The sequence below is a fragment of the Poromitra crassiceps genome, assembly GCF_964638095.1.
Source record: "Poromitra crassiceps genome assembly, chromosome: 3".
NCBI lineage: Eukaryota > Metazoa > Chordata > Actinopteri > Beryciformes > Melamphaidae > Poromitra > Poromitra crassiceps.
Window position 1 is genome coordinate 91,010,165 of NC_139625.1, and position 19,059 is coordinate 91,029,223.

The 19,059-nt window shown below is 46.1% G+C and overlaps 1 protein-coding gene across 1 annotated transcript in view; it reads right to left on the bottom strand.

Annotated features, from left to right (window-relative positions):
- Nucleotides 1–5,837: 5,837 nt before the first annotated feature.
- Nucleotides 5,838–19,059, bottom strand: part of adck1 (aarF domain containing kinase 1) — a gene marked incomplete at both ends in the record, with an annotated part of 257,552 nt that continues 244,330 nt past the window's right edge. The window contains one exon of the mRNA XM_083632906.1: nt 5,838–5,997. Within this exon, the coding sequence (XP_083489032.1) occupies nt 5,838–5,997 (160 nt within the window). The remainder of the gene's footprint in view (nt 5,998–19,059) is intronic.

Consider the following 19,059-nt stretch of genomic DNA (forward strand, 5'->3'; position numbering starts at 1 on the left):
TGACATGTGAGCAGCCTATGATTTTCCTGACATGTTGGGCAATGTTATGAGAATAAAGGAAAATAGAGGTGCAGTGATGGACAGTGAAAATGTGTATTTTCTTATGGACTGTATATATTGTATGACATGACATTGTGTGTATATATTGTATGACATGACATTGTGTGTATATATTGTATGACATGACATTGTGTGTATATATTGTATGACATGACATTGTGTGTATATATTGTATGACATGACATTGTGTGTATATATTGTATGACATGACATTGTGTGTATATATTGGGCCTACTAGTTTTGTGTGTGTAAAACACAAACCTGACATAACAGGAGACGGTTTAATTCCAAAGCTCCTCGATTCTTCTTCCGCTTCAACGCATTGAATTTTATCAGTCTTCTCTCTTCACCTCACAGTCTTGACAAGTTCTTAAATTCAGACATACAAATGCTAACATCATATATTAAAAATTAAGGGAGAACTCATGGCAGGAAATAAAAATAAAAATAATAAAAATAATAAAATAAAATAAAAGCAGCATTAATATCCCATAACCTATGGATGACAAATACCCTTTTGTAAAGTGTGTAACAGGGGTAAAATAGAGCAGTGGTCTCAAAAGTTTTGAGCCCCAGTAGACCCGCTAGCTATCACCTGTCACTGTGCCATTGTCTGCGCTGGGGAAGAGGACTTCCCATTGTGCATTCACTCACTGAAATCTGTTTTATCTGTATAGTGTCTAGCTTTATTTATTTTTATCTTTTTGACAATCATCAGGCGACCCTCAAAATAATCTTGCAACCCCCCGGGGGGTCCAGACCCCCAGGTTGAGAACCACTAAAATAGATGACAGGGCAGGAATAACAGGCGGTAAAAAGGGAGATATATATATTAGCACATACAGAAATACTGAAAGTTACCAAGTTAAACAAAAAAAAGAAACGCGCAAAGTAGAGGCAAGAGGGCCTATACAAGGCCTCTACTTGTGAATAACTATAACATCATAAGTAGAAACAAAATCAGCAAGTATGAAATATAATTAAAATTTAACAAGAAAAGAAACAAAAGAAAATAAAAAAAGCCAATGGAATTCCATAAGGATGGACCTCTATATCTAATGTTAAATTGACCTAAAGTTGTGCAGGAAAATGGAAGGTGAATGTTATGTGATTGTCTGGTTGGATATGAGTGGACATTAGAGTTACAAAGAAGTTATGGAAGACAGTAGGTAAAAAGGCTTCTTGATGCATACATCTATACATGAAAACAGTTCAATCATGAGAGACCGGTTGGTAAGGTTTAACAAGACTTTATTTAGCAAGTGGCGTGCATGCAAGTACTTTGGCGTATGACTCCATTGTAAGATGGTGCTCCTCTTTAGGCGAGAGGGCGGCATCTAGTAAAATATGAAACTTGACCCAACATTAGGGAACGATTCTCAAAACAGAATAGGTGGAAAACATTCAAGCATTATCTTTATATCACGCTAGAAATCGTCATTGTGACTCGATGGCGCTAACTTGGATCTGAGGTATTGTGTCTGTGGAGTTCGAGTCATATCTCGCGGAGTATCATCTTGGTGAAGTCAGTCAGTTATCCAACATGATACTTGCAGGAAAGCCACCAGGGTTAAAATACAAATACTGACTGAAGTTCCAAAACCTCCTCTTGTTGCTCAGCTGACATTCTTAGCATGACGGTGATGTCATGGTTTTGCAAGCCTTCGGTGGCTCTCAACCGCCTCTACGACAGAAATGGCTATTGGGACGATGTGTGATAGTCATGGCATGGCATGTCATACTGTCCATGAATGTGTCCCTTTTGTCTGCAGGATGGAGGTGAAGGGGAAGAAGCAATGGCAAAGACACCTGTCCCATGGCCACTTGCACCTGTCACTTACTGGTCAATGCATTTGACCTTGGTCTGTCCGTAGGCGCTGGACAAACCTTTTCATAGTTCTAATAACAGTTGGAGGAACTCCCCTCTTTTATTGCATCTGCACAGCAGGAACTGGGAATGATCGTAGTTCTTAGAATACCATTTTGAGGGACTTTCAGGGTAGGTACTCTCCCAGCACAGGAGGAACCTTGAGTGATGCAAGTGATTGGTCCAGAGTGTTGTATATGTTTACATTTATGCATATTTATTGTGTTGTTTTCATATTGTATGGGGTGGTTATATCTCGTGTAACGTGTGCACCTGCACCTAGACAATTTTCGTGTATGTGCAAATATACTATGGCAGAATAAAAAATAATTCTGATTCTGATTCAGAGACAGCGTATATTGATTGGTCAAACTTCTAGAAATGCCCCGAGGCGGTAAGTAGCATCACTAACGTTAACTTGCGGTTTTTGTGTGTGAGTGTAGCCAGATTACAATGAAGTACCTAGTGTAGCAAGTTTGGTAGTCACAATTGATTAGCTTGCTAATGCGGAAAAAGAAAAAAAGAAATGGATTTCACCAATGAAATCAGTGTGACTTGTACTTGCTAGGTAGCTAGTGTTTCAGTCACTCACTCACCTCAGACATTTTGAGAAATCATTCCATTACGTACAAAGGTAGTAGCTACTAGTGGTTAGCATGCTAACCGCTGTCCAATGCAGACAGAAAAAAAGCCCTTGAAAGTACGTATCCCCAGTGGGCAGTTCCTCTCAGGTAGTCCCCAGAACTGTTTGATCCAAAAGCACGTCATGTTACTGACTGGCTGCCTGACTGAGTTACAGTTCTGCTTGGTACAGTCGTCTGGATCTTTATTATCAACTCTCCTTTCTCTCTATGCTTGTTTAAGTCTCTTGTAAAGGTGCGGTTAGGGTTAGGGTGTAAAGGTGTAAAGGTGCGTTCACACCGACCTATTAAAGTTTTTCGCTGGCGTCGAGTTTACATACAAAGTTGTCACGGGGTGACTGTGTGTGGGTGTGGGTCATCTCTCCTTCACTGCACTCTGTATGAATGCACCCATCCAATTCCCTCCCTCACCTGGTGATTAGTGTGAATGTTTCCACCTGGGGTGATTGGCTCACCTGGGGTGAGCTGTGGGTTTTCCTGGGCACAAGCTGCCATATATACAGGTGGAGAGTGGAGAGAAGCGAGAGCAAACCGGCATGAGCAAGTGACAGACTGGGCTGAGACGGCACAGAGGGACGGAGACAGGACAGCCAGGGCTACAAGTGGGACAGCACACCGGACCGGATTGAAGAAAAAGAGAGAGGACGCCCTGTGGGAATTGCGGAGGAGTGAAGTTCACTTCACCCTCCTCCCAGTTAAGTACCTCTCTTTTACATACAGCCGTATATTATTGTCCAAGGCTATAGGATCAGTTGCTTGGGTCTTTAGCTTATAGGTTATTTGATTTGTTTTGTTATAGTTTGGCGTGCCGTGGCCATCTGATTTTGATTTGTTTTCCTCAAGTTGGCGTGTTTGTTAATTTGACAGTACTATTGACCCAATGCAAAAGACTGGCTGTGCCTTGGCCCCTCTAAAGCCACTGGCTGTGCGAATCCCCAGTAACTGCCGTTTTTCCTCCTAGGCGCCCCACAGCCTATTCGGGGGATCGAAAGAGCTGGGACGTCGGACATCTGCCACTGTTGGACTCTTAAAAAGACTTTTAGCCGGGACTTTTTGATCCTTTTTAACTGTCAAAATAAATGCCTTTTGTGAACTTTGAACCTGTGTCTGTGTGCTGGCTTGGACAGAGTGCTCCCCAGTAAAGAGGAACAGTGAACGACTGAGGGGTTTCTCCCCCTGGTTACAAAGTCAATGCAAACGAGCGATTGAGCGTATATTCGCCTGGGAGAAAAATCGCTGGGCGTCCGAGCGACAGAGACAGAGCAACAGGGAGAAAATACGCTCGTCGCCCGAGATGAAATATCCCAACTCGAGCGAAAAAACGCTGGCATCAGTCGCTCGCTGTTCAACGATGATTGGCTGCCGTGTGAGAGTGAGTCAAGGATCACACTGGCTTGGAACAAACCGCTGGTTTAATTGTGTGGCAACAAACCGCATTGACAGGCTGACAGCTGACATGAAGTGAAGTCTGTACTACCGGTATGGAGCTCGCATTAGGAGCACGCTGATAGGCTTTAGCTTGTAAACAATGACGGTGGCTCGTAGTGGACAAATATCATGACATTGCGTAACGTTATAGCCCCCACATGTCCGTCAAATCGTGTGCCTGTTGATGAGCGATTTAAACAGAGCGACAGAGCGATTCCAAAGGGTTGAATCAAGCGACAGAGCGAAAAATAAATATCTTGGTGTGAACGCACCTTAATCTCCATTGCAGCATATATTATATATTATATATACATACCTGTCTCTTCTGTGCGTTTGAGCGGATTGCTTGTGTTTAGAGTTGTGTATGTGTTTTCTAAGTGTGTATGTGGGTTTATGTTTTCATAAATATGTACAGTGTAGCTATGAAGTCTTTGTTATCTGCATCGCATGTCATCTGTTTCCTTGCTGGAATTTTGTATTGTGGACATAAGTGGAAATCATGTTGCAGACTGTACATGTACAGTATATATGTTCACGCCTCAGTGTGTCTGTACATGTTGATGCAGACTGTACATGTACAGTATATATGTTCACGCCTCAGTGTGTCTGTACATGTTGATGCAGACTGTACATGTACAGTATATATGCTCACGCCTCAGTGTGTCTGTACATGTTGATGCAGATTGTACATGTACAGTATATATGTTCATGCCTCAGTGTGTCTGTACATGTTGATGCAGACTGTACATGTACAGTATATATGTTCACGCCTCAGTGTGTCTGTACATGTTGATGCAGACTGTACATGTACAGTATATATGTTCACGCCTCAGTGTGTCTGTACATGTTGATGCAGACTGTACATGTACAGTATATATGGTCACGCCTCAGTGTGTCTGTACATGTTGATGCAGACTGTACATGTACAGTATATATGTTCATGCCTCAGTGTGTCTGTACATGTTGATGCAGACTGTACATGTACAGTATATATGTTCACGCCTCAGTGTGTCTGTACATGTTGATGCAGATTGTACATGTACAGTATATATGCTCACGCCTCAGTGTGTCTGTACATGTTGATGCAGACTGTACATGTACAGTATATATGTTCACGCCTCAGTGTGTCTGTACATGTTGATGCAGACTGTACATGTACAGTATATATGTTCACGCCTCAGTGTGTCTGTACATGTTGATGCAGACTGTACATGTACAGTATATATGGTCACGCCTCAGTGTGTCTGTACATGTTGATGCAGATTGTACATGTACAGTTTATATGTTCACGCCTCAGTGTGTCTGTACATGTTGATGCAGACTGTACATGTACAGTATATATGTTCACGCCTCAGTGTGTCTGTACATGTTGATGCAGATTGTACATGTACAGTATATATGCTCACGCCTCAGTGTGTCTGTACATGTTGATGCAGACTGTACATGTACAGTATATATGTTCACGCCTCAGTGTGTCTGTACATGTACAGTATATATGTTCACGCCTCAGTGTGTCTGTACATGTACAGTATATATGTTCACGCCTCAGTGTGTCTGTACATGTACAGTATATATGTTCACGCCTCAGTGTGTCTGTACATGTTGATGCAGACTGTACATGTACAGTATATATGCTCACGCCTCAGTGTGTCTGTACATGTTGATGCAGACTGTACATGTACAGTATATATGTTCACGCCTCAGTGTGTCTGTACATGTTGATGCAGACTGTACATGTACAGTATATATGTTCACGCCTCAGTGTGTCTGTACATGTTGATGCAGACTGTACATGTACAGTATATATGTTGCAGACAATATATGCCAAGCCAAATCAGGCCTCAGTGCATAAGTCCCAGCAACGCGGCCAGCCAGCATCCCAGCAGCGACTCTTTCCCCCACAGGAACATCTCGTACATGCTGATCCTCCACAGGCTGAGGGACTCGGCCAGTGTGATCTGAAGACGCTGCATCCTGGAGCCAGCCTTACTCCGCTTATGCCTGTGGGGAAAAGCACAGGAGAGAAGGAGGAAGGTGTCATTTCACAAATGATTTTCATCAGGTTTTCTCTCATATACTTTGACTTTTGAAGTTCTCAGTCTCAAACTACATTTGGTAATTCTATCCTCAGTACTACTTTACTTTACTTTATTGCATTTAGCAGACGCCTTTGTCCAAAGCGACTTACAACATCACATCTCATCAGAATACATAAGAAATACACAAAACAATAGAAATTAATCAATATAAAAACCATAAAAAAAAAACAGAAGCATGCAATACAATCAATAAGAGTCAGATATCCTGGTCTATCCTGGACTAGAGTAACACCTTATGGGGATACAAATAATGTAAAAAATAGTCAGGGGCGCAGCTAGCAGCATGTGAGCATTTAAGAAATGGTTAAATTTCAGAAGGGCCCAGGTGTAGGCCGAAAAGGTGGGTCTTTAGTCTCCTGCGAAAAATTGCCAGTGATTCGGCCATTCTGATCGAGGGGGGAAGCTCATTCCACCACTGAGGAGCCAGTGAGGAAAAGAGTTGCGATCGGGACAAGCGACCTCCGGGCCCACGTAGTGGTGGAGGGGCGAGGCGAGCTGGACAGGTGGAGGAGCGGAGGGAGCGATGCAATGTTTGGAAACTTACCAAAGATTGCAGATATGGCGGGGCTGACCGGTGAACTGACCGGTAGGCCAGCACCAGTGTCTACTAAAAACAAACAGAGGTGGGACCTCGTCATTGTTTGAGACTTGACTTGATGCACGAAGAGAAGACTTGAGACTTGATTTGGGTTCTGGTGACTTGGGACTTGACTTTGACTTGTGTTTGGACATGAAAAGGTTTCTAAAGTCTTGACTTGAGATCTTGTGTTTGTGTAAATGACTTAGATTGAAAATGATGAGATTTTATTTCCCCAGCAGATGACTGAATTTAAATTGTGTTTTCTGAATTTGTGCCTGGCCAAGTTTGGCTGCTGACGGTTCAGGAAACCAGTGTTGTAGGATTCAAGTCCATTGATGACTCAGACTTGGACTATTGCGCATTCATGCATTCAGACTCCCAAGTTGGAGACTCGGACTCAGACTTGTTAATTCATAGACGTTTTGTTTTGTTTTGTTTTTATTCGTTTTTTTGTTTGTAATAGGCCCTAATAATTTGGCATAAGATATTGATAGCTATATTAATACTGTGTGTGAAATCATTACATTTTGTGCAAGGGCAGGCACATGTGCTCACGTTCAGATTCAGTAACTCAGGTAATGGGGACTCGACTTGGATTCTTCTTTGGTGACTCAGACTGGAACACTGGGGACTCGAGACTGGAGATGTAGTGACTTGACTAGAACACTGGGGACTCGAGACTGGAGATGTAGTGACTTGACTAGAACACTGGGGACTCGAGACTGGAGATGTAGTGACTTGACTAGAACACTGGGGACTCAGACTGGAGATGTAGTGACTTGACTAGAACACTGGGGACTCAGACTGGAGATGTAGTGACTTGACTAGAACACTGGGGACTCAGACTGGAGATGTAGTGACTTGACTAGAACACTGGGGACTTGAGACTGGAGATGTAGTGACTTGACTAGAACACTGGGGACTTGAGACTGGAGATATAGTGACTTGACTAGAACACTGGGGACTTGAGACTGGAGATGTAGTGACTTGACTAGAACACTGGGGACTTGAGACTGGAGATGTAGTGACTTGACTAGAACACTGGGGACTTGAGACTGGAGATGTAGTGACTTGACTAGAACACTGGGGACTCAGACTGGAGATGTAGTGACTTGACTAGAACACTGGGGACTCAGACTGGAGATGTAGTGACTTGACTAGAACACTGGGGACTCAGACTGGAGATGTAGTGACTTGACTAGAACACTGGGGACTCAGACTGGAGATGTAGTGACTTGACTAGAACACTGGGGACTTGAGACTGGAGATGTAGTGACTTGACTAGAACACTGGGGACTTGAGATGTAGTGACTTGACTAGAACACTGGGGACTTGAGACTGGAGATGTAGTGACTTGACTAGAACACTGGGGACTTGAGACTGGAGATGTAGTGACTTGACTAGAACACTGGGGACTCAGACTGGAGATGTAGTGACTTGACTAGAACACTGGGGACTCAGACTGGAGATGTAGTGACTTGACTAGAACACTGGGGACTCAGACTGGAGATGTAGTGACTTGACTAGAACACTGGGGACTTGAGACTGGAGATGTAGTGACTTGACTAGAACACTGGGGACTTGAGACTGGAGATGTAGTGACTTGACTAGAACACTGGGGACTCAGACTGGAGATGTAGTGACTTGACTAGAACACTGCAGGAAACCAACAAGTATCAGTCCTAGAAACATGTTCTAACAAAGTGAAACATGGCTGCAAGCAGTGAGAGAACCTCTAAATACAACACTGGAGGTGTGTGTGTGTGTGTGTGTGTGTGTGTGTGTGTGTGTGTGTGTGTGTGTGTGTGTGTGTGTGTGTGTGTGTGTGTGTGTGTGTGTGTGTGTGTGTGTGTGTGTGTGCGTGCGTGCGTGCGTGCGTGTGTGTTTTAGGGTCGGTATCCCCCAGTGTTCAGCTATTACATTACACTAGCAGTGACACCAGAGTTGGTTAATATTTTATAAGGTCTGCTTACTCAGACAAGCTCTACCACTGTCACAGCACAAACCATCCACTCTGCCAAGGAGTAGCTACTCTGTGTGTGTGTGTGTGTGTGTGTGTGTGTGTGTGTGTGTGTGTGTGTGTGTGTGTGTGTGTGTGTGTGTGTGTGTGTGTGTGTGTGTGTGAGCCCAGTCCTGTCCTTCTGCCATCAGCAGAGCTGAATTGACAGCCCAGATCCCTCCTCTCCCAACCAATTATACAGCAGAGGGAGCCAGCTGCTCACGCACACACACAAACCACGCACGCACTGAGGCACGCACGCACACACACACACACACACACACACACACACACACACACACACACACACACACACACACACACACACACACACACACACACACACACACACACACACACACACCTAGGAGTACCTACTCCTTGGCAGAGTGGATGGTCTGTGCTGTTGTGTGGTAGAGCTTGTTTGGGTTTAATTACATCCCAGAACATTTTGCCCAGACCACTGTATTATACAATAACACAATAGTCTGGACATTGGATTATTGTATGAAATATGTTACAATGTCTTCAGAACATTGTAACAGCTTGTAGTGTAACAGCTTGGATTTACAATGGATTCATGAGATATGTTGTTTATAATCGACACAAAATCATCAAACATAAATTTGGCAATGTGGACTCTGTCTGTTTGTTTCAAGAATTTTGTCCGGCCACAGCTATGCCGTTTTACGTGCGATCGGGCTGAAACTTTCAGGAAGTGTAAAGAGCAGTGACCTGACGGAGCATGATTTTTTAATTAGGGCAGATTAATTGTCCTAAGGCTGATTGCCCTAAGGCTGAGGCTATAGTTCAGTGATGATGTAATCAGTGATGTCATCAGTCTGAGGCTATATAAGTGATGGGAGTATAAGTAGGTAGAATCGGGGAGGAACCAGACGGAGTGCTGTGTGGGTGACCTGACGGAGCCCGCACAGCGGTTGAGCTGCGTATGCAAGCTGCAGGGCCAGCTCGGCGAGCTGCAGGGCAGGCGAGCCCGTGCAGCGGGCGTGCCTAGGAGTCGAGCGCACGTAGTGCGCGAGATGGCATAATGCCAAAGGGATGATTTTATGATTTTAGAAATGGAAATTAATTGAAAATGAAATTAAATAGTTAATCTTAAATAGTCATGAACCCCTCTGAGTCAATACTTTGCAGAAGTACCTTTAGCAGCGATGGCAGCTTCCAGTCTTCTTGGATATGTCTGGCCATGATTTAATGAATTAAGCAATAGAGCAGCGCAGGAATGAGCCTGGAAGTAGCGCTTGGGTTCATTGGCCAATCCTGGCGTGTTCTTCACAAACGTGAATAATTTTTATGACTTTTGGAACGTAATTTTTTTTTTTTTACGTGATTTTTAGAAAACGCTTCAAAAGACATAAAAGTGATTAACGTTTGTGAAGATTATCCTGCTGAACCCAAATTTGCGCTCCCATAAACTTTTGTTAACCACAGACCATATTTGATGCATTTAAGTGAAATCCCCATTCTAAAACCCCATAGACTTTTCCCCTGACGAACCAACAGCGAGTTTTGGTTAAGCCTACAAAAATACGTCATCCCTGTGGTGCTCTATATGACACAGATCAGTGGCTGTGACTCAGTCTTTTCTTCTTATATGATCTAAACCAGTGGTTCTCAACTGGTGTAGCCTCAGGACCCACTATTTTCCTTGTCATGAAGTCGCGACCCAAATTTCAGATTTTTTTTTAAACCACTCAAATTTATTGCACAAAAAATAGCGCATTAATTTAATACACAATGCCTTCATGCACTGTTATAAACCTCAAATGAACAAAAAAGTGCAACAGAAGTGCAACTAGGGCTAAAAACCAATTGAAATAAGGCAGACTTGAATTACAGGCAAGTCAAACTGATCATGCTCAGAAAGTCTTATTTGAACTGTATGAAATATGAAATAAAAGGCAGACTTATATTGAATTACATGCCTATATGTTTTTAATGGCAGGGAGAGATCCCTGCCATCGCTCCGCCACCATGAGATATACTGGGGTTAAAGGAGCGAAATATCCATGATTGGTGGTCCCCAGCTGATGACCCGCATAGGCCCTCAGAGGTGTTCATAGGAGCACACCAGCACAAAAGGCACTGGTGGAGGTGCGTCAGGCAGCAATGCCCGGCAGGTAGACCATCAACCTGTATCATGATAATTCAATCTGGATGCGTCCAGTGACTACTGTGAAAGGGCAGTTGGCATTCAGGGAAGTCTGGAGGACAGCCAGGAGAGACTGGATGACCGCAGGAAAGTCTGCATCGGGAGTGGCAGGCTAGTTACCTTACCCACTAGTCCTCCAAAGGGACACCCCTAAACTGACTACGAAGACAAAGAAAGGAAAACAACCCGACGGCCCTCCGAGAGGCGGGGTGGAAGAAGGGCCAAAATGGACAGATTTCTTGGTAACGACTGGAATGGACACAGACAAAGATTCTAGGATAATGAGAAGATGCAGGTGTGGGTGGGAGAAGGTGACCACTTTCAGAGGGCTACGGATCCACCAGGGAAGGAAAAGTGTGTAGAGGGAGGCCAGCAGCAACATTGCACTGCAACCGCAGGTCAGACAAGCGGAACCCAAAGCCAGGTCGCTAACCACAGTGCTGAGGGATCCAACATTGCTGAGGGAAGGCAGGTGGAGGACAGAGGAGGCCCTTTGGTGGACACCAATGCTTCTGAGAGTGGCACCGATGAAAACATGCCGAGAACATCAACGAATGCCAACAACCAGGAGCCAGGCCAGAGAACAGAGAGGAAAGAACCTGGGCGGAGGCAGCCGATCAAATGGCCAAAAGCAAAGGAGGCGGCAGTTTGGCAGCAGCTAGACAAGGACCTCAGTGTCATCTTGGAGCACTCACTGCGTGGCCAGGTGGAAAGCAAGCTGAACCACATTGGAGACATCTTGTACGAGGAATGCAGAGACAGGTTCGGAGTGATGGCTGGAAAGCAGAGATCAGGCCCAATGCAGAAGGGGAGCCTGGCAAACTCGTTCATCAGGAAGTGGCTTGGGTTGCCGAGATGCTTATCAGACGTGGGCCTCTTCGGTAGGAACACGCTACAGCTGCCACTGCGATCCATCAGCTTGGGATACAAGCAGGAGAAGGCTCGGATGGTGCTCGAGCTGAGGGAATCCACCGACCAGCTGGTGAGAGCAGCAGGGACCCAGATAAGAACGGGAAGGAAGTGGAAAGCCCAGGAAGAGGTCGACATGGCAATCAGCAGGCTGAAGCACCGCGAAGTAGTCGGCAGAGTCCAGGAGGGGCGAGCAGGCCTAGGGAGGGGTGAGACCCCCTTGTTCTGGTCAAAGGCCTCTGTTAGGGTTTGAAGAAAGTGTTTTCATATTTCCTTAAACATGTTTTATTTATCTGTTGGACTGTTTTCTGCCACTCTGCTGACTGAACGTTTTACTGCACTGTGACCTATATATTTTACAGCTTGTGCAGGAATGGAACAGTCATGTGTGTGTCTTTACAAAATAAGATGACCTATGCAAAACAGATGTTCAAATTGTGCTTGCTGTGCTATAGAATGAGGAAGTCTTCATCTGCCGTTGCAGAATAACAGCTCGCGCAGTCAGCGTTCAGTCCAACCGTTGTTGATGTGTGTTGAAATTATGCATACGTGTACTATCTGATAAACAGGAACTGGGAGGACCATTTCTTCATGTTGCTTCATGTGTAAACCACGAGTTATAGTAAATAAAAGACTGAGCACGGAGGGTGAATAGCAGAAGTGTCTTGGAGTCGTGCAGATGTGCCGCTCGACACTCTCCTTGCAGCAAGTAAAACTGAGAACTCGAGTCCTGTCTATCTTTGAGTCTGAGTGGGTTAAAGATCTTGGTGAAAGAACCTGGGGAAGCTTGTCTTACAACCAAGCGCTTCATCTGGTAAAATATCCCCAACAGCCTCCAAGGAAGAGCGGAGAGCCATGGTGGTGGCGGAAGTGGCAAGGACAGAGCAGGAACGCCTTAACATCAAAGCAGTGTCTCAGAGCCGGCAAGGACGCTGGCCGTCATGGGAAGGAGTCACAGACAGGCCAATGTCATGGCCCGATCTGTGGAAGACCCCCCAAGCTAGGCTCAGCTTCCTGATTAGAGCAACCTATGACACCCTACCTTGTCCCCGAAACCTCCACCAATGGTTCGGTGCTGAAGAGACCTGTCCCCTTTGCGATACCAGCAATGCTAGCCTCCAGCATATCCTGTCGGGCTGCAAGACAGCGTTGTCCCAAGGCCGCTACAGGTGGCGACACAATCTGGTGTTGAGGAAGCTGGCAGAGGTGGCAGAGTCATGCAGACAGGAGGCAAACAGCAGACCTTCCGCTCCAGCGAGACATCCCATCCAGTTTGCGAGGGCTGGAGAGAACATCAAACCCCCCCGCCAACAGGGAGCAGCAAGGCTCCTCTCACCTGGCAGTGACTGGACCATGAGGGTTGACCTCGGAAAACAACTCCAGTTCCCCAGGGAGGTTGTGGAAACATCACTCCGGCCCGACCTCGTCATGTGGTCAGAGGCTCGCAAGACCATCCTGCGTGTTGAGCTTACTGTCCCGTGGGAGGAGGGCATGGAGGCCGCCAACGAGAGGAAGCGCTCCAAATATGCAGACCTGGCAGCGGAGTGCAGGGAGGCTGGCTGGAAAGCCGTCACGTGTCCCGTTGAAGTGGGGTGTAGGGGCTTTGTTGGTTCCTCAACTGTTCGCCTACTCCACGACATGGGATGCACAGGATCGGGGCATCGGAAAGCCGTAAGAGAGCTGGCCGAGGAGGCGGAGAAAGGCAGTTTTTGGCTGTGGCTAAGAAGGAAGCATAGGAGTTGGGGGCCGAGCAACACCTAGGGCATCAGCAGGGGGTGGCAGGGAGAGATCCCTGCCATCGCTCTGCCACCATGAGATGTACTGGGGTTAAAGGAGCGAAATATCCATGATTGGTGGTCCCCAGCTGATGACCCGCATAGGCCCTCAGAGGTGTTCATAGGAGCACACCAGCACAAAAGGCACTGGTGGAGGTGCGTCAGGCAGCAATGCCCGGCAGGTACCATCAACCTGTATCATGATAAACAAGTTAATAATAATAATAATAATAAAACAAGTTAACCTGGTCATGCTAATCCAGTTTCAATAGTCTGAATTTAACTAATATGAAATAAAAAGGCAGACTTTTCTTGAATCACAGGCAGGCTATATGCTTTTTAGTTAAACTGGTCATAACTTTTAATTCAACTGGGGCCATGCTAATCCAGTTTCAATCATCTGAATTGAACTCAAATTAAATATGAAATGAAAAGGCAGACTTCTCTTGAATTACAGGCAGAGCATATGCTTCAGCTTGTTAAACAAGTAAAACTGGTCAGGCTAATCCAGTTTCAATAATCTGAATTTAACTCAAATGAAATATGAAAAAAAAAAAAAAAAAAAAAAGAATTTGGGCCAATGTCCGCGACCCAATCAAAACGGCCCCGCGACCCACCTTTGGGTCGCGACCCACCAGTTGAGAAACGCTGATCTAAACATGATGGGAGAGGACTCTGTATAAGCCCTGCAGGCATCCCTTCCCTCCCCACTGATTTCTGTATTGTTTTCTTTTTTGATGTGCAAAATAAGAATCAAATCAATTAAACACGAGGCCGCAGACCGAGTGCCGAAGATAATCACAGCCGTGAGCAGTAACAACAGCGTGTTACTGTCACAGAGTGTGATATTGCTTTTATACAGCATAAATAAAGATATGAATCAAGTAAAAATCACACCCAGGTGAGAAGTAAGCTGTGCGGATATCATCAGCCTATCAGTGTCTGTCACAAATAGCTGATGACATCACAATTGCATAAGTGACATCACTGCAGCTGTGTCTCTGTGATTGTGTCCTCCATCCATGCCTCAGGATTCTTCAGGCTGAGGCCATCATAGAGTTGTTCATTACAATGGCCGGCCTCAAATCAATATGGCCAGTACACTGCTGGCTGTGGAAAGCACAGTATAATCACTGCCTTCACCCAGGCCAATATACTGCGAGAGAAAGAGACAGAGCGGAGAAAAAAGGAGTGGAGGAAACAATGAGAGGTAGAGGGAGAGAGATAAATGTAGGGAGAGGGATGGGAGAGGGAGAGGGAGAGGTGGAGAGAGGGAGAGGGAGAGGTGGAGAGAGGGAGAGGTAGAGGTGGAGAGAGGGAGAGGTGGAGAGAGGGAGAGGTGGAGAGAGGGAGAGGTGGAGAGAGGGAGAGGTGGAGAGAGGGAGAGGTGGAGAGAGGGAGAGGTGGAGAGAGGGAGAGGGAGAGGTGGAGAGAGGGAGAGGGAGAGGGAGAGGTGGAGAGAGGGAGAGGTGGAGAGAGGGAGAGGGAGAGGTGGAGAGAGGGAGAGGTAGAGGTGGAGAGAGGGAGAGGTGGAGAGAGGGAGAGGTGGAGAGAGGGAGAGGGAGAGGTGGGGAGAGGGAGAGGTGGAGAGAGGGAGAGGGAGAGGTGGGGAGAGGGAGAGGTGGAGAGATGGAGAGTGGGCTGGGGGAGCTCCTGGTGGAGAAAAATGTAGATATGAAGCTTGAGTGGAAATAATGATCGCTGACTGGCCTCAAAGTGATATAAATGTGTTTGTATCCCCAGACCGTTAGCACTCGAGTGGAGGTATAGCCAGTGAATACTGAGAGAGTGTGTGTGTGTGTGTGTGTGTGAGACACACACACACACACACACACACACACACACACACACACACACACACACACATAGAGACCTAATAAGAAGGGACTATTTAAGGGGTAAGGGTTCCCACCAGCGTTACTGTAATGTGATTACAGTAACGCATTACTTTGTAACGCGTTACTGTAATCACATTACTTTTGTCGGTAACGAGTAGTGTAAGGCACTACTGTACCTAAGTGCAGTAATCACATTACAGTTACTAATCAAACGCTTAACTCGTTACTTGCGTACTAGCAAGATAAGTATAGAGGGAAAATATCTCTATTTTAATAGCAGATCCTGTGTCCCATCAGCATAACTTTTTACACTCTGTTTTACAATTAAATCAGGCTAAAAAGTGTTAGATAGAAATAATATTTATTGTTAAGACAACATGCAATTCTGGAATATTTGAATATTGGACAAAATGAAATGAAATGTAGAAACCCACATACAGCGATGGGGTCTATAAATACCCCTCGCAAATACAACGTGTTATAGTGAAGTGGGCGCAGTGGCGGTATGCTCCTTAATAATTGGATTGCAATCTACCAAAAAACCTGAAGAAGCAGCAGCAGTAGCCGCATCGCCATCTTCTACAACAACTTTTGAGGGGTGGAGATACGCACATTACTTTGAATTTGTTGTGCGGAAGGACAAGAATGTGACACTGCAAACGTTGCCCTGGACAGAAGCAGCTACCTACACGACATCAAACCTCTCAAAGCATCTGCAGAGGCAACATGCTAACACAAAGCTGGTTGCGAGAGACCCGCAGAGCCAAGCTGAGTCGCCCGCCTCGACCCCAAGCAAGCAGCAAAAGCTTTCTTTTCACCAGGTAACATCAAAATCAGAGATGGACAGGCTTGTTGCCTCCTCCTACATGGTAGAGGAAATGTTGCCAGTTTCAACAGTAGAATCACTATTTTTCAGAAACATATTGAGCAAAATACAGATGGCAGGGAACAGACAGCCACCATCAGACAGGAAGAGTTTTGCAACCTACCTTATTAGATAGAGATTTGTGCTAATATATGGGCATATATGTAAGGTTTAATGTTGTATTATTATACCAGTTGTATATTATTATAACAGTCTTGAAGCTCAGCTGGTTAAAGTGGGCTCAGCTGACCCCCTCCTGGTTATTATTATCTACCGCCCAACGGACAGCAGGCTCTTTAAGGAGACTAAGAACTTTATACCCCAGTTCTCAGATTTCCTAACAGACCTCATCCCCAGCCATGATAGGTTGCTGTTCCTTGGCGATTTTAACATCCATGTCGACAATCCCACCAGGGCTTTTGAGACTGAGTTCATAGACCTGATCCACTCCTTTGGTCTAACTCAACATGTCTCTGTCCCCACCCACAGAAGAGGACATACGCTAGACCTCGTCCTTTCTGTTGGCCTCTCCATCAGTGGTGTTGACACTACCAAGGCTCATGTGGACTGTGACCATGAGGCTGTGATCTTTAATTCATCTCTGCCCTCCCTCGTCACTGACACTCAACGCCCCGTTCGTCTCTCTTGCTACATCAATGCCCAGACAGCCACCAAGTTCTCCTCCGCTGGCGAGACGCCGTCTTCGGACCCGGAAGAACTCAGCACCATCTTCAACTCCACCTGCCGGTCTATTCTAGACACCATCGCTCCTCTGACCCTGAAGAAATCGAAGCCCAAGGCTTCCCCCTGGCTAAAGAGAGACCACCAGAGCCCAGAGGAGGGTCTGGAGGCAGGCTGAACGCAGGTCGATGAAGGACAGGCTGCAGGTCTCATTGGAGATACTCAGGGTGAGTCAGAGGACTTACCAGAGAGTGGTAAAAAACGAGAGAGACAAATACTTTGCTACTCTAATTGCTAACAACACACAAAATCGCAGAGTTCTATCCCGGACTATTAATTCTGTTGTTCACCCCCCTCCCACCGCTGTCCAGGATCCATCCCCCGGTAAGAGTGAGGAATTTCTGTCCTTTTTCTCAGAAAAAGTGGAGACCATCAGAAGAAATATCCCACATTCCACACAGGACCTAGCCACCACTCAGGGAGGCTCATCCACCCTCGCCAGTTTTGAGCCCATTACTCTCTCTTCCCTCTCTGAGATCGTCTCTTCACTGAGGCCAGCTTCATCCCCCCTGGACCCCCTCCCTGCCCCCCTCCTCAAGGAGCTTTTTGACACCGTGGGTCCTCACATCCTTGGCATTGTCAATAACTCCCTGGCTACTGGTACCGTTCCATCCTGCCTCAAACACGCAGTGGTTCAACCTCTCCTCAAGAAACCCAGCTTAGACCCCACCCTCCTCATTAATTACCGGCCCATTTCCAAACTGCCTTTTCTATCAAAAATCCTGGAAAAGGCTGTCCTCAATCAGCTGATGCCCTACCTCGAGAGGAACAACATCCTGGAGAAATTCCAGTCAGGGTTTAGGGCAGGACACAGCACTGAGTCAGCCCTCCTGAAGGTCCTCAATGACCTTCTCCTCACCGTGGACACTGGGAAATGTGCTGCGCTGGTCCTCCTCGACCTGAGTGCAGCATTTGACACAGTGGACCACTCCATCCTCACTGACCACCTCCAACAGGGGGTTGGCATCACCAACACCGCCCTCTCCTGGTTCAGATCCTACCTAAACAATAGAACCTACTCGGTGAGTCTGGCCAACTTCTCCTCCCAGCAAGCCAACCTCACCTGCGGGGTTCAATCATGGCACCCATCCTCTTCAATCTCTACATGCTCCCCCTCAGTCAAATCATTACACGGCACAACATCTCCTTCCACTGCTACGCCGATGATACACAGATCTATCTCCCACTCACAACAGCTGACTCCACAGGTCTATACCGCCTGAAGACCTGCCTGGGCAACATCAAGGACTGGATGTCACAAAACCACCTGCAGTTGAATGAGAGCAAGGGGGAGATCATTCTGTTTGGCAGCACCACCTCAGTCACTCAGATATCCAGGAACATGAGAAGCCTCTCCTCCTTGGTGAAACCCACTGTGAGAAACCTTGGAGTCTTATTTGACTCAGATCTCAACTTCGACCATCAAGTGAGATCAGTGGTACAATCCTGTTTCTTTCAACTGCGTATCATTGCAAAAATCTAAACCTTCCTTTCCCCCAGTGACCTTCAGAAAGTCATCATCATGCTCATTTTCTCACGACTGGACTATTGCAATTCCCTCAAAGGTCTCGCCCCAGCCTACATTGAGGAACTCCTAGTCAAATCCGTCAGCTCCAGGTCCCTCAAATCAAATGACCAACTGTGTCTGAAGGTCCCGCGAGCCAAACTGGTGACAAGGGGTTATCGGGCTTTCGCAGTGATGGCGCCGACACTGTGGAATTAGCTCCCTTTGAACATCAAGTCTGCCAACACCTTACAGACTTTTAAGGCCTTGCTCAAAACCCACCTTTTCGCTCTAGATGATCACTGAGCTACTTTGCTCTTATGTTGTGCGTCTGAGGTGTACTTATGTTCTCTGTCTGTCCGTCTGCCTGGTTCCCTGTCTCCATTGTCCTGTCTATTCATTTATTTTCTTCTTTTTTTCCCTCGGGCTGCACCCCGGACCAATGTAAAAGTTGGCTGAGGGGCGCAATATAAATGAAAATATCATATCATCATATCATATCATTAACTGGAAAATTACAATGCATCTCAGGCGATGTTACGGAGTAACGCAAAAGTACAAATTACTTTCTCCAGGGAGT